Below are 17,137 nucleotides of genomic sequence, written 5' to 3'. Positions count from 1 at the left end.
TTTCCACGCTAATGTTACATTTACGTGACTATCACGTGCTATTTCACTGTCTGGTTTTTTAATGGGTTAATTAGAAAAGCTTTACTCTACCTTATCATTTACGTACCTTTATACTGTATACCCTGTGTATTGATATCGTTTAATTCAATCGAATACATTTCTAACTTGTACTACAGGTACTTGGCGTAACGGAAAAAGAATTTTTCGATCAGATGGGTGTACACTTCGTAGGATTCGTTGGCCAGTACGGTTATGATCGTGTGCTTTCAGTACTTGGGCGTCACGTAAGAGATTTCCTTAATGGATTGGACAATTTACACGAATATCTGAAATTCTCCTACCCTAGGATGAGAGCGCCTTCGTTTATTTGCGAGAACGAGACGAGGCAAGGTAAACGAATTCCAAATGAATCGCATGTACCGCGAAATTACGCGATTCGCGATTTCACACGATCATCTCAGAAAGCAAAACGATCAATTGCATTTCATATAATAAGCTTTGCGACGTCATTAGTCCAGCTACACGATGAACGATAAACCAGTCATTTCCACAAGTTCACAAAGAATAACGCTTTTAACGTCAAGAAGTAATTTTTGCCCGATTTTCAATTTTCCGTGTCGATCGGTGTGACCCTTGCGGGTGTCTATATTTTACATTTTTACCAGCGAAAGAACAAAGCAACATCGATCGCGCGTTTATTAGCCAAAAAGTACTTCTTTCATCGTCCGCTGTCATCCTCGTTACTCCCAGTCTCACTGGTCTATAATTACGAAGCGTTAAAATAGAAAAACAGACTAATTCGTAATATCGTCGGCTAAGAATAGAATTCGTGGTCTACATTTACTTTTATTGCGTGCATTGCAGGCCTGACCCTCCATTACAGGAGCAAACGACGCGGATTCGTTTATTACACGATGGGTCAGATAAGAGAGGTGGCCCGACACTTTTATCACAAGGAATTACAGATCGAGCTGGTGCGCGAGGAGATTCTATTCGACACCGTGCACGTCACTTTTCAGCTCACCTTTGATAACAGAGCTTTTACCCAAGCCTCGCTGACTATGACACGCGAAGAGAAGCATTTGCCAATAGGAGCCTCTGTCTTGTTTGAAATATTTCCTTTTTGCATCGTTTTCGGGTATGTTGCAGCCAGTTTATTTACATCTTCGTTCATAGAGTATCAGGACACTTACGAAAACTGAATAACAAACCGTGAAATTCTGAGGAATCTCGTTAGAAACTCTTAGGCTCACTGTCCACTGTCAGCGGAACGTCGTGTCCATCAGAGTCGCTTCATAGACGTGCAAGACATTTGGTCTACTGGACGATCCATCTACAACTGTAGCAGGATACATTTTGTCGCGTTATTAACATGTCACGCTTTCGTCTTCTGTCGTTACGTTCTTTATAGTTGCAACGTGTTACCGACGATGTCACAGTCGAATTTATGCTCTTTCACTTTGGAGGAACAGGGGGATCGACGCTGCCTTCGTCCTCGTTTCGTACGCCGATGAGACGAGCATGAGAGCACCGTTCGTTCGTCGTGTTCTTCCAAACTGAAACCGTGTAAATTCGGCTTAATTCGATGACAGATGCACGTTACATTACGATGATCACTGCGCGGAAGACTATTGCTAACATCAACGCGTCTAAGAGATGTCTTCAGCCAACCAATAATCGTTGATATTTCGAGGTTCTCGACGAAAATCCAATTTGTCAATAAATAATGTGGATATTGTATGGACGATACAGGTTGATCCTGTAGCAGAACTTGACAGCAAACTTTTCAACTTCCCGTGGCTTGCCACACAAAGACCCTATCCTCGACAGAGCTGCGGTTTGCGCAGCTGATTACGAACGTCCAAGACCAGATTTGAATCCCGACACTCACAGTCCGGATTTTTACGCAATTCCTAACTGAGAAGAAGGCAACCCGGATGAAGACAAAATCTCGTACACTAGCAGCACCTACCACGAGCTATCTACTTTAATCCTTTTACTTGAGAACCTTGAAACATTCAAAATTCACAGTCTAAGATCATACGAATGCGCGTCTACGAAGCGACTCTTCGTGGACAGTGGCCTTCAGATTACTTTGCTTGGGGCATTGGAATATAAAGAATCTACATATTCCATCGCTGATTAGCTAGTTTGCAACTGGCTGCTACAGCATCGGTGACGTGTCTAGACGAAGCTAGTTGCAACGCTGACTAAACGTCAAGTAATGTGCTCTTCTTGAAAACTGTTGGATTATTTCATTTGGAACATTGGAACATAAAGAATGCACATATTCCGTTCGGTGAATGTCTAGAGATCGCCGATGAACTGGTTGCAATGCTGGCAATGCAGAAACGTCTCAGCAAACAATTCCTCCAGGATGCTTGTTCGACCAGAAAATCTCAAGACTGTCATCGTTTATAAATAATACAATAAAACATTTTTCTTATGTTGGCGAAGCTTCTATCTTTACCGACGAAGTTTATTTATCTTTTTATCGATCGATCTGCGTGTACAGCGCGTAATCAAGCTTTCGTTTTTAGATCAGACATGATCGTAAGGAGTATCGGAAATTCTTTGATGGTAATATTGCCCGATCTAGTTGGCAAAAAGATTACACACTTCTTCGACCTTGTCAGGCCACTTATTGCATTCAAATTTCACTCGGTACGTATATTTTTAGAAACTGTTCTATTCTTGTCACCTCTCTGTTCATTCTGTACTGTGCTTTTCCCTATTCCTTGATCCTTTTCAGCTCTCCTGTATTTTTAACTGGCAATACGAACTACTTCCCTTTGGTAGTATCTTCTTACTATTTTGTTATTCTTTAATCTCTCTTTTCTTCAGTTTACTTCATTGGATCTTGCCAAAATCTTGTCTTTCTTTGTTACTCCTGTTCTATGTTACAATTTACATCTATAGCTTTTATTTCTCCGTATATTTAAACCACGAACGTTTGCACATTTCTGAGCAAAATTTATTCGTTATTTAGAAAATGGACATTACGAGAAAAAATGTAGAGAATGGACATAATGCGGAAAAAATATCTGAAATTGTTATACTTAATTTGTGTTATACTTCAATCTTCGCTTAGGTCTCATTTCTTTAATTAGGTTCACAGATTCCAAATTACATTGTAAAAATAAGCTACGGATATTCACGGAAATAATTGTTACCTGTTGTTTGCAGATTTTAAACAGAACGAATAATATTTTCGAGCTAGTCACCGTGGAACCAATTCTCACAGAACGGCCACCAGATCGACAGAAAGATGAAATTTTATTGAGCGACGAACTCGACTCGGTAGATGACAGAACCTTGAGATTGAAAGGTAATTCCTTTGACATTTCCATTTAACAGTTTACACTTGTAAAGATCGATTATTCTCCGACTTGATACTGTTATTTTTGTTTCGTTGAAAAATTTAACATTACATCATTTGTTTATATCGTGTATTGTATATCTCGATTTTTCGTACTGTGTTTTAGGCTTTTACAAATATTCCACTTACAACGAGGCGAAAAATTCGTTGTTACGTCGAGGCTCGTTCTTTTTTGCTTAGATTAGATCGTGTATCGGTGTCCTTCGACATTATCACTTCGAACAATGGAAATATTATTTAAGATAACGTATATCTATGTATATAAAATAGGTACGTGAACGGTTCTAGCGAAAAACAAGCATTTTCTTTGTAAGACTCACGGCTAAAGCGGGAAACACATGAATCAGCGATCGGTGTTCTGTCAGAAATTATTCGATCGATTACTTCGGGCAGTCGTATATTTTTTAATTAATTTCTAATTAACCGAGCTTAATAAACTCGGTGATCGTAGCTCTTGTTATCCGGCTGTAGTTAACATACCACGTTATTGAATAATATATTGCTGCAATTTATACAAATTTATTTGCTATCGCCACGTTGTTACGGGCTTTTGTAAACATATTAATTATTTCGTTGAATCAATTAGCCTACCGATGCGAAGGACTCTACTAACTTTAACAACAATTTTAACTTAAAAAGTTCTAATATCAGTAAAAACTTTGCCAATTTTAAATTGATTTTATGTCGTCGTCAATTTACGAAACAAATATGAATCTAATCAGAGTCTTTGAAATTTCTTTTCAATTTATCATCCTCATATGGCGTAATTGCAATATAATTTGTCTGCAGGGTGGTTGGTAACTGGTGGTACAAGCGGAAAGGGGGTGATTCTATGCGAAAAAAGAAGTCGAAAATATAGAATAAAAATTTTTCGTTTGAGCCTTTGTTTTCGAGAAAATCGACTTTGAATTTTCGCTCGGTACGCGTGCACTTTATCACGTCTCGTTATAACGGATTTCATTGTAGATCATTGTCTCGATGGATATTATGTTGATAAACACTTCCAATGTGTCCGAAGTCACATTATTATTTAGAAGAGCAGAAGTATGTGTTCGGCAGAATGGGCAACATTTTCAGTAATTTTTGTAATAATAAACTTTATGATTACTTCATATTATTTCATTATGTATTCCTAATTTTCCGTTACGGCAAAAACAAATTTAAACTGCGATAATATCCACCGAGGCAACGATTTACAGTGAGATCCGTTATAACGAGACGTGATAAAGTGCACGCGTACCGAGCGAAAATTCAAAGTCGATTTTCTCGAAAACAAAGCCTCAAACGAAAAATTTTTATTCTATATTTTCGACTTATTTTTTCACGTAGAATCACCCCCTTTCCGCTTGTACCACCAGTTACCAACCACCCTGTATATTCTTTTTATTTAAATTCTTGATTAAATTATCACGTCGCCTGAAATTATATACACGCAGTGTCTCGCAAGTTTTCATAAAAGCTATTGTAAAACTATTACGAAACGCTTATGGGACGCGAAGAAGATCATTATTTTCTTTCTATAAATCATTTTTATGTAACACGAAGAAGATAGCGGTGACTTTCTATGTTAACTGTTATGTCGAGAGAATTCGAACGAGACGTATTTTGAAACGTTTTTTCTTTAGTTTAATAGGCGATGGTGACAAAAAAATTTTTTTTAGTTCTTTTACTCTATTTTCTATATTTTATGTATAGTCTGTTCCAAAGATAATGACTCTGTCTGCCTTATAATTTAAATTGTTAGCTCCGAGAAAGAACATTTGCTCAATTGTAGACTGGAAGGTTTATTAAAATATTCACGTTACACATAGCCTTGTTCGTCGGCATTAAGACACGCGAAATAATGAGAAGAACCATTAGCAAATTATCGATACAAGAATTATTAACTCGTTTGAAACACCGAGGCCGTAAAACACCCATGTGCTTAAGAAAAAAGAAAATCTTTGTCGACTATGGCGATCGCTTTAATTCTGAAAAATGTTACCTAGAAATGTTTCTATAAATAAATCTTGCACACGCTTTTGGAACAGACTACGTACGTATAAAAAGTGCAATACGTAGACATTGTTATTTAATGGAAGCTTCTAGTTTGCGATTTAAAAATCATCGATTAAAAAAAAACACACACACATTATCGAGTAACACGTATAGTTTAAAATATTTTCCGAATTCGAAGGTAAACGTTTCGGGGGATTTAATTCGATTTAATTCGAAAGGAATACAGTGAACTACGTGTTTCGCGTTCGTAAAATACGAGACAACGTAAAAACGACGTAAAAACGATAGACAAAGCAATTTCTTCGTTTCAACATTGATTGTTTGAACCTTTGTAACAAATATCCACGACGTTCATTAGGTCAGATGATATACATGGATAACTGGAAGATGATGATGTATCTTGGTACGCCCGTTATGCCAGATTTGAATTCCCTGATCGCAACTGGTCTCTACATTAATGATCTATCGATGCATGACTTTAGCAGGTATCAATGCATTTCTTTATTACTTCTGCCTTCCTAAGTTGTCCTAATGTACATGTTGTTTCGTTGAAATTCGAGCATCAGAGAAAATTTTATCGAGGTATGGTTACTTATCATTTTTTTTTTTTTTTTGTTATAATCTGCGTACGAGCAATCTATCATACAATAAATTGACATGGATATTATCGATATTATTTAACTTACGCCGCTAAATTTGTATGGTAGATATAAAAAGCTACGTCTTTATATTTTGTGTATTCTTATTTGATGTACGATAATTTTGTGGTCGGGTTCACTGGATCATTGGACTGATTGTTCAGCTGTTATTGATGCAATTTGCTATTTACTTGTTGCTTATACATCTATTTATATGCTCTTGTAATATCGTTACCTTTTTACCTTTATTTGTTAAATTTGTATTACGTATTTTCTTCTTTATTTATCTATTTTTCTTCTTTCCAAATTAAATTTTTATTTACCTACTATCGCTTATTAATTATGCTTGCACCGGGCAAAAGCCTAACGCAACAAGAATAACAATAAAAGGAACAAAGAAAAAGTAAGAGGATTAACTAGGGATTAATAAGTAAAATAATTCAACGTTATTAAAAGGACGTAGATTATTATTTTGCCAAGGTTGAGAAATATGTTAGAACAATGAACATATTATGTAAATTGGAAGCATAAAAAATAATCTAGCAGACAAGTATTATAGTTTATTCAAGTACTATAGATTCTTAATTTTTTGAAATTCCACAAAAATTACAGCACCCAGAGAGGAATATTAAACAACTTTTTGAAATTCTTTCTCATAATTACGATACGAATAGCGAGAATCGATTAAAAAGAAATCGCAGATGAATGTTGGTCCTTGATCGGTTAACTGTAAAACTTTAGAAAGCTGCTATTTTTCTTTTTATTTATTAAGCCCCAGAATGTTACTATTTCAGTCGTTGTTCCTAAGAAAAGAAGCAATTAACTTTTTACACTTCTTAACAAATGGTGCTTTACCAATTGACGTCGACTGAGAGACGAATTTCGTACGCGATATCCATAGAGATTTATCAGCACGATACATTGTTATACGCAATTCTAATCATAGTTAATTTTAGACTTCAAACTTTCGCGACGGCGAGACGTCATGATATTGGTTTCTCGGCAGCAACAGCGTAATCGTTGCATTTGCACTTGCACTTTGTACTTGCACTTGCACTTGCACTTGAACCTGCAGTTGCACTTGAACTTGCACTTGCACTTTGCACTTTGCACTTGCACTTGCACTTGCACTTGCACTTGCACTTGCACTTGCAGTTGCACTTGCACTTGCACTTTGCACTTGCACTTGCACTTGCACTTGCAGTTGCAGTTGCAGTTGCAGTTGCAGTTGCAGTTGCAGTTGCAGTTGCACTTGCACTTGCACTTGCACTTGCAGTTGCAGTTGCACTTGCAGTTGCACTTGCAGTTGCACTTGCAGTTGCACTTGCAGTTGCACTTGCACTTGCACTTGCACTTGCACTTGCACTTGCACTTGCACTTGCACTTGCACTTGCACTTGCACTTGCATTTGCACTTGCACTTGCACTTGCACTTTGCACTTGCAGTTGCACTTGCACTTTGCAGTTGCAGTTGCACTTGCAGTTGCAGTTGCAGTTGCACTTGCACTTTGCACTTGCAGTTGCACTTGCACTTGCACTTGCACTTGCACTTGCACTTGCAGTTGCAGTTGCACTTGCAGTTGCACTTGCACTTGCACTTGCACTTGCACTTGCACTTGCACTTGCACTTGCACTTGCACTTGCACTTGCACTTGCAGTTGCACTTGCACTTGCACTTGCACTTGCAGTTGCACTTGCAGTTGCACTTGCAGTTGCACTTGCAGTTGCACTTGCAGTTGCACTTGCACTTGCAGTTGCACTTGCAGTTGCACTTGCAGTTGCACTTGCAGTTGCAGTTGCACTTGCACTTTGTACTTGCAGTTGCACTTGCACTTGCACTTGCACTTGCACTTGAACTTGCACTTACACTTGAACTTGCACTTGCATTTTGTACTTGCTGTTATATCTGCACTTGCGTTTTGTACTTGTACTTGCACTTGCACTTTGTACTTGCAGTTGCACTCGCACTTGCGTTTTGTATTTGCACTTATACTTGTACTTTGTACTTGCAGTTGCACTTGCATATGCACTTGCACTTGCACTTATACTTGTACTTTGTACTTGCAGTTGCACTTGCATTTTGCATTTAACTTTTGCGCAAACGTTTCGTACACATTGCAGTCTACTTCTTGAGAGCAGACCTGAAACTGCAGCGTACGAAACGTTGGCGCAAAGAACGAACGGAAAACGCAGGTGCGAAGTGCAAATACGAAGTGCAAGTGCGAGTGCATACGTGAAGCGTAAGTGCAAATACAAAGTGCGAGAGCGAGTGCAACAGTTACACGATTGCTGCGGAGTACCAGTATCACGATGATTACGATAAAACAGATTGTATAGATAGAAAGCATGTGACCCTTTTGTTATAGAGATCTGATGCTTGCTGGCACTCAACAATCGGTAGAACTGAAGTTAGCTTTAGACCAGGAGCAATTGAAAAGTAAAAAGCTAGAGGAGTCTATGAGAAAGTTGGACGAGGAGATGAAACGCACGGACGAATTGCTGTATCAGATGATACCGAAACAGGTGGCAGATCGTTTGAGAAACGGCGAGAGTCCGATAGACACGTGCGAGGTAAGAGCAATGGTTTAAGACGAATCTTCGTTGTCTGTTATACGCTGATAAATCCTCTATTATCCATCGAATACCGATACTACGAAAGTATTTTTCTTTGTCATAAAGCAACCAGTTTCTCGTCATCGTCGATGTTAAAAATTTTAGAACTCGAATTTTTCATCTCGAACTTTATAACGCGATGCAAGATGATTCGATGTACGAACGTACACGACAGTTTCGAATCTTTGAACATTTCAGCGTATTATTTTATAAATTGTTTCTCGTCTAATGTTATCGGTAATTATTTCCCAAATTATTTCATTGAAACAGAAACTTTGCAATAACGCATGCAGGTAAAAATTGTTCGGAATACCGACCTTGACAACGTATTTCGAGATGACTGTAATCGATCAGATCGTCCCCTTTGTAAATAATCACCAAATTATTGATTGCTACGTTTACCGAAATTACGTACTGTATCCTCTCGTTACGACTATCATTTACGCTATCGTACGTGAAAGCGATGGATGTCGAAGAAAAATAATCATCTCTGACCGTGATTGATTAACACGTTTCACTATCATGACTATTTCAGATGTTCGACAGCGTTTCAATTTTATTCTCGGACGTAGTGACATTTACAGAGATCTGCAGCAGAATCACACCGATGGAGGTGGTGTCCATGTTGAACGCGATGTACTCCCTTTTCGACACGTTAACAGAACGGAACCGGGTGTATAAGGTATTCTTAGGTAGTAAGAGTTAGACATTTATTCGTCCTCAAAATCATTCTCTTGCTTTATTCGAGAACGCGACGCACAATCATTAAAAGAAACCGCGCGTCTTTTTCAAAACTCCTTCTAAATCTTGCTGCGTTCTTCTCCGTCATCCTCGATGCGATTCTACTCCTCTAACGTCAAAACGTTCAAAAACAAAAATACCACCACACGTAACATTCGAGGTATCAAGTATTTCAGCGGATTACGTACGAAGAAATTATCGTTGAATATATCAGTCACACCAATTAGTAATAATTTAATTAATTATTTCGTCGGAACATCGGCAACGTTGTATTCTTAGCGAAAGAAGAGGAGATGGACAATTTGTAGAAACTCGAGAACCACAGCACGGTTAGTTTGGTTTAACCCTTTCGCTTCGAGCTCTGCTTATGACTCCTGAGTCCGGCAGCCCATATATCCGACATCCAAATGATGCATAAACAAGTGCTATCTGTAGTCAATAATATAATTTTTCGTTATCAGCAGAACATCTTCCGTTGATTTTATTGACATATTGGATCAATCGCTTCTTAAAGTTACTCGTTGTTGAAACAACATCAAAACGTTTCACGCGATACATTTCAAACATCCAAACGATCGTCTACTGTTTCATGCTAAAAAGTCTATTAAATTCATTGACAGTGAAACGATATTTCATATACAAGAATTATTGTTATATAAGACTTAGGAAAACGTACATACAGCAATCACACATACTGTGCGTATCACTGGCGCGCGTTTCCTTTCAGTGACAGTACTTCGGCGGACCGGACTGCCGAAGCGAAAGGGTCAAACGTTCGTTTCCACGTATCTCGATAGTTCTCTTCATCCAGGGTATTGAATATTTCACGTATATTCGATGACAATCCTTACAATTTGTTCCGCTAGGTCGAAACCATCGGCGACGCCTACATGGTGGTATCTGGTGCACCAGTGAAGGAGAACGATCACGCAGATCGTGTGTGTGATATGGCGCTCGATATGGTCGAAGCGATAACGGACCTCAAAGATCGATCCACAGGTAAATTTCTGCGGCAGGTAACTTAACTATATTTCGGATAAAATTTTGCTCCCGTTAAGAAGATCGATATATTTCGCAAAATGTTTTGAAGAATTGATTTATGTACAGATACCACGTATATTTAATTCCATTTGAAGAACGTACTTCAAAGTCGTTGAAATCGTAGGCGGCTCCTTATCCTGCGTACTCATCTCTTCTCCTCTTTTTGTTTCTTCTTTTCTAGCGATTATAACACTCTTGTAATTTCCTACTTCAGGTCTTCATCTTCAAATACGAGTCGGTATCCATAGCGGTGCTGTGGTGGCCGGTATAGTCGGCTTGAAAATGCCACGATATTGTTTGTTCGGTGATTCGGTGAACACTGCATCTCGTATGGAGGCAACCAGCCAGGCAATGCAAATACACATATCAGAATCCACGCGAGAACTATTGTCGCCGTCGTATAAAGTTAAAGAACGAGGGGAGATAGAAGTGAAGGGGAAAGGTATGCAATTAGCATTATGAGATATAATTCGATGGGAAATATTGGCTTGGCAACTAAGTGATTGCGGATTTTATCAATACCATCTAATGGGAAAATCCGCAATCACTTAGTTGCCAATCCAATATTACAAATACCACCGAGATTCAACGAAATGGTTGAAAAAGGTGGCATCGAAACGACTCCAAACGTGCAGATTACAGAGTATCGCGTGTATTTCAGGCACGATGAAGACTTACTGGTTAGAAAAAAGGGAACATAGATCGTCGTCGACGAAAGGAATTACCATTCAAGAACCGACGCAGTGGAACACGAGAAACACCGAGAAGAGAGTATCCGCAGGGACGCCGGCTGCTTTCACGGCAGCCACCATGTACGAAAATCAAAATTGCTTGGACACGTTGTCCAGGAGAGGTTCGAATATTGTCTCGCCAACGCCCGCAGATTCGACGTTCATCCCCGAGGAAAGAAGAATTTACTCGCCTATCACGTTCCAAGACGTTGCTCGTCGATCAGTGGCAAATTCACCGACGAAGAACGCCGATTCGAAAGGTAACTAAAATTCTGAAACGATAAATCATTTACTCGTAAACACTACATGCTAGAAAGAGCGCGAAGAGTCTGAAATTTCGATGGCTTGTAATTTACAAAAGCTACCCACTGGGAGATGTAAGAAGATACTCGGTAAAGATAGAACCGAGTGTTAAATTTACAGTTTCGCACGGTATTTTTGTATTTTTACATTCTACCGTTCGAGTTTCGTATTTCACGCTTTCGTCTGGATTTCCATGTTTTCGAAGTTTGGGCGATGCGAGAAGTTTAAGTGGTAGAAGCACAGAGAACGAGGAACACGAGACGCGCGTTCCAACCTCGAGTTTCAGTTGAGACGTTAACTCGGTGGTTGAAAGTAGAGCCCGCAGGATGAGAACGGTGAAAGATAAATGAAAGGGAAAGATAGAACAAGAAATTAATCAGAACGTTGCATTTGTACGAGGCAACGATCCAAAATACGCGGCAGAGTTTCAGGCCAGACGTAATTATACGTTTACGTGTGCTTATACGTATCAGCTTGTCTACGTCTTATCGAGAGATCCGAACGATTCGAAATCTAAATTTGTCGTCGAAATGGTTACACCGATCTCAACAAGCTCCTTTTTCTTTTTTTAATGCAAGCTAAAGTAACTTTCACAGCACGACCTTAAGAATGATATTTCGAACGAAATGGGAGGCAACTAAATGCCACTAAAGACACCTTGCAAGAAAAACCGAACGAACTCTTGGGCCGATCCGATAGAATTAGGTCATCAGAAGGTTCATTATGGTATCATTCATTATAGTGATCCTTACCAGTGAAACATTAATAATTTCTCCCTGAAAACCTGTCTACTTTCAGAATGCAGGTCGAACTCGATGGGTGCGGTGATGACCAGGAACTCGGAGATGTTCAGCTGCCTTCTGAGCGACACCGAGGAACACTTCAGACAGCACAGGGACAGTTTATCGCCCCGCGCGGAGAACCGATCGGCCGGGATACACCCGAAACCAGAGTTGAACGTGACGAGCTCGAGTTCGTCGTCGGAGGAGTCTCGCGACGACAGAGCTGCGTCTGCCGATTCCGACGTCTCGAAGCGACAGAAGAGCAAAGAGTATTACACCACGTTCCATAGCGATCTCAGCAACTCGCAGTCGTTGACGCACCAGGATCAGTGTTGTCCTGGTTTCACGATGTCGAAGAGCGGCAAAACGCGCCATCAAAACAACGGATGCTGCATCGCCTAGTAGGACAAGCTGCGAGTCTGTCCATCGATTTGCCTTCTCGACGAGTTGACCTCGTTGTTTCGACGGTGCGTACACCGAGCGTGATCGAACTCATGGTTGCGAGTATACAGAGTGTCCCACGCGACTGGGACAAGCTACAGCTCTGAAACGGTAGAAGATAGAAAAGAAAATTCGTTGGACAAAATTAATCGAGGGCGATGGTAATTAATCGTTTCGAATATTCCGAGATCACCTGTTTAGAGTAGCAGGATCGTCCGGAGACTGACAACCCAAGTAGTCTTGACACGGCGACGATACTAATGCATTCTGAAAAGATTCTTTGATCGCAACTTTAGTACGTGTACTTGGACGTTTTCCGCGATATCAGTTTGATTCGAACGATTACGACGTACACCTCGACGTACACTTTCGTCGCGAGTTCGCACGAGCATCGACTCGCGTCGTTTGTTTGAATCATCTCCATTCGAGAACTTTTTCAATTTTGCAAAAGATATCGCGTGTCTGCTTTGACACGTCTGTCGAGATTTTCTGTAACGAAAAATGGGCGGCCATCGAGTTCTCGCATCTTCATGATCTCATCCTAGTTTGAAGAAACAGGGACGATCCTAAGATTATATTAAGAAAGAATTAAGATTTTGTCTAGCGAAACTCTCTTCTATCTTTTAACGTGTCAAAACGAGAGCTTGTCCAAATTGCGTGGCACACTTAGTATATCGTTCATTTTTCATTGGTCGAGCACCGACACCCTTAGGACGATTTGGAACCCGCTTATATTTCGCTGATGATCGCTTTTATATTTTGATCGCGGGATTAGCGTCGCAGGGCGTTGCTCCGAGTTTGCGTCAGTCGTTGGAAGCTGTCGTTTGAAATATTTTCGTTTATGGAATTCGAGAGAGATAAATTTCGACGTTTCGCTGGAATTGCAGTATTAGCTTCGTGACGGTGACGAACGACACACGCTACTATCAAAGTGCGAACCCCGATAAAGCTACACTACCGCCAGCACAAGTTTAAGACACTTTCGGTGTGAGAGGAAATTGCGCCATTTGACGCAAATTCGATGTTTCTCGTTGTCTTCGTTTTCTAGTTGTTCTACGATAAATCTATCGTTTCATTCACCGGACGTATAATATACAAACATCATATTGTACATTATCGTTCGAAATATGAAATCGTTAGGTAATCCCATGAAAAGTAAACATTTGTAAGGAAGCTTCACGTGCGGAATTTTATTCGAGCAAGAGATACCATGCCATTGATTTCGAATTAATACGTCTATTATGTTTCGAATTAATCGAAATAATAAACGAAATTGATAGACGATTCACTGTATATGTAAAATACAGTTGGGCAAGTGATTTCAAGTTGTCTGATAATGTACGTAAAATGATGCCGAAGAGATGGTACAGTAAGGCAAGCTGAATAATTCCATTTTATAAAAAATGCCTCAACTTTTCTGTTGAAATGCACGTTCGTCGATTAATTTGTCGGGAATCGAACGATGGATGGTTCTTCATAGGCAATGTTGGAATTTTTGAATTTATGTACAGATACGTAGACATAAATTTAGAATTCTAAGCGCTGTTGTTTTAAGAAAGTATTTATTATAGATATGTTACAGACATAAGGAAGATAAGCAAAGTAACGTTTAGATAGTAGTTTAAATTATTGAATTTTTTAATGTTGCGAGGAACGAAAAATGTAATATCAATGACGAAAAGAAAAGATCTCAATGAATAAAAAAAAAAAAACGGTAGACATTTATTACCATTACCTTCCTTTTAATCGACATTCTATCGATTATAAATAATAGAAATATCGTGTCTATAAATGTTATTAAATAATTAGACTGCGGATATTTAAGCAACTTCGTATCTTTATAAATAATTAAAACGAAACCTAGGTAGTTTATCTTATCTACTAAATATAACAACAAACGGTAAAATACTTTGAATATTTTTCATTTATTATATATTCGCGTATGTTCATTCTGTCTATTTTTGCATTCTCAAATTTCCCCAAAAATGTATAAAAATCCGCAGTCTATTTACGATATATGTATACTGACTCACGATAGTATTAGAACACTTACGATTTTAGATGAATTTTATGTCCATATTCTATCTGTTATATTAAACATTTTGAAACTTCGTTAGTACTACAATGAAAGGTACTTGATAACGAAAATTCATTAGTACTACGATACTTGTCACGATTGTATTGGCAAAATATGAAATCAGTCTGAATATGAATATAAAAATTGCAAAACACCTGTTGCAAATGCGTTAATAAAAAATTAATATACAGTTACAAATAGCCATCCGAAGCATATAATAATAATAATAGTAATTGTTAATATTCAGGTTTAACAATGTAACGCTTAATTCGCTGTTTTTAAATACTTTTGTCACCTCTACGAAATATAAATACAGGGTCCGTTCGACTAACACGTAAAAGCGGGCAGGACGCGATTCTATGCGGAAAAATAAGGAAAAAGCATAGAATAAAATTTCTCAGATCAGTTTTCGAGGATATCGAATTTAAAAATTTATCGAGTATATTCGAACGTGGCTGATTCGGAACTGAACAGGGTTAAACTATCAACGAGAAGTTATTCTATGTGTGAAAATAAATCAGAAACGTAGAATGATATTTTCCCATTTAATATTTTATTTTCAAGAAAATAGGACGAATTTTCAAACTTATTTTTCCCGCAAACGAAGAGTCTTACGAACAAATGGTACTCTCACGCGTAGAACGACTATGCGACGATCATTTATTCCTGTCCAGGCCAATCAGTGAAATTGGCCACGTTCAATTATACTCGATAAATTTCCGAACTAGATCTTCTCTAATCATTAAAAGCTAAGCCAAGAATAAACAAATTTTACTTGATAATCTTCTCTCATCTTTCCACAAACGATCGCGTCGTGTCCGCTTCTACGTTCGATCGCATCCTGCGCACGTGTTCGTGTTAAATGTCTCGTAGTTCTATGTACAGACATCTTCAGATTGATTCGAAACGTTATCAATGTAATCGTGGTAACCGAGTTTCGTAACAGTGGCAACAACAAATTTCAAAATGTTTTCTCGTATAACTCGCGCAATACATTGTCCGCGAGTAGTCGAATAGTTTTCGCGACTCGGTGTACAAATAACATTGTTTGCTGTGCGTGTAACGCGTATTTAATATTTCAAACGACAGTTTGCAGCGATTTGGCCAGCGCACGAAAAGGGAACAAGCGAGAAACGTAGCACCTGGTTAGCTTCTACGCACGAGGTTTTAGCGGAAATTTGAAAGTCGATCGCGTGCGTTGTCGATCGAAACCGACGTTCTGCAATTCTCAACGATTGCAATTCAAAAGTGTCTTAAATGAAATTTATATATAGTATATTCTTGTCACGTATGTTAATATCGATACTCGTATCGTACATTTTAAATCGAATAAGAGGCAGAAACTTACCGAGAACTTGGCTTTCTTTTAATACTCGTCGCGTGTCGCTCTTCCAGTTTCTCTGGCAGATACTCCTTTCATATCCGATTGTAATCTTTGTTTTCGCGAAGATAGTTCGTCGCGTCGATAGCTTTAAATCTATTAAACGGAGGTGACGTTTATCACCGATTGATCGACGAAATACGATAAGATGAGATGTAACGAAGTGGACGAAAAATTGATCAGATGAGCGAACGAATTTTCTTTTTCCTTTGATAATTAATTTTAAGCTTTGTCTGTGAAGAATATCGTTTGAAATGTTTGCCTAATATTAATCGATTAATTAATCTTGATCTCAAGCGTTGATTCGTTACGATAATATTATAAAGTTAGGACTATTTTCTGTTATAACTTGCACCTGACCTTATAAATTACGCTAAAGTCCAACAGATTCATTTACATTTAATTCGCGCAATAAATTCATTTTGTAACAATTCAATTGGCACGTGATCAACAGAAGATCACGAGGTTAATCGGTATTTTCTTTTACATTGATCCGTTGAATTTTCATTGGGTTTATTTAATGAGAAATATCACGCTGTAAGAAGTAACACAAATAATAAATATGTTAAGTATTTTCAATATAATTATGGATGTATCTCTTAATATTTGTGCTGTATTTTATAAAAACAATTCAGGAACAAACTTCTAGAAATTTAACATCGCCCCCTTAACTGAAAATCAATTTTCTTCGATTGCATATCTGTTGCTCGATTAATTCTCAAAAGAATAGCAATCGTGTTACGTTTACAAAACGACACGTACGACTTTAGAGCGAATCTAAAGAAATAATTTTGAAGGAAAGATTAAAAGACTAAATATGTATAGCTAACAGCATATTTTGTTTATTAAAACGAAGATAACGAGTGTTACGAAGTCGTTGTGTATTTTCAAACTGTTCAATTTTAAATCTACGACCGAAGAATTGTATACAAAAAAAACTTATCCTGTTTCTTAAAATAAAAATGACGAATATATACGAGAACATGTTATATACATGTAATTTTCAAATTTGC

The 17,137-nt window shown here is 38.3% G+C and overlaps 1 protein-coding gene across 8 annotated transcripts in view; it reads left to right on the top strand.

Moving 5' to 3' along the window:
* Positions 1 to 15,306, top strand: part of LOC100649568 (soluble guanylate cyclase 88E) — a 38,452-nt gene extending 23,146 nt beyond the window's left edge. For all 8 annotated transcript variants that reach the window (XM_048404158.1, XM_048404160.1, XM_048404159.1 and 5 more), the window contains 11 exons: positions 177 to 390; positions 865 to 1,138; positions 2,541 to 2,664; positions 3,187 to 3,328; positions 5,736 to 5,862; positions 8,381 to 8,585; positions 9,163 to 9,309; positions 10,235 to 10,367; positions 10,624 to 10,851; positions 11,071 to 11,400; positions 12,242 to 15,306. In XM_048404158.1, coding sequence (XP_048260115.1) covers positions 177 to 390; positions 865 to 1,138; positions 2,541 to 2,664; positions 3,187 to 3,328; positions 5,736 to 5,862; positions 8,381 to 8,585; positions 9,163 to 9,309; positions 10,235 to 10,367; positions 10,624 to 10,851; positions 11,071 to 11,400; positions 12,242 to 12,627 — 2,310 coding nt within the window. In that variant the 3' untranslated portion in view covers positions 12,628 to 15,306. The remainder of the gene's footprint in view (positions 1 to 176; positions 391 to 864; positions 1,139 to 2,540; positions 2,665 to 3,186; positions 3,329 to 5,735; positions 5,863 to 8,380; positions 8,586 to 9,162; positions 9,310 to 10,234; positions 10,368 to 10,623; positions 10,852 to 11,070; positions 11,401 to 12,241) is intronic.
* The last annotated feature ends 1,831 nt before the right edge of the window (positions 15,307 to 17,137 follow it).

Source organism: Bombus terrestris, chromosome 3 (assembly GCF_910591885.1).
Source record: "Bombus terrestris chromosome 3, iyBomTerr1.2, whole genome shotgun sequence".
Classification (NCBI taxonomy): domain Eukaryota; kingdom Metazoa; phylum Arthropoda; class Insecta; order Hymenoptera; family Apidae; genus Bombus; species Bombus terrestris.
The sequence above is the reverse complement of the archived record's forward strand: the minus strand, read 5'-3'. Positions and strand labels throughout refer to the sequence as shown.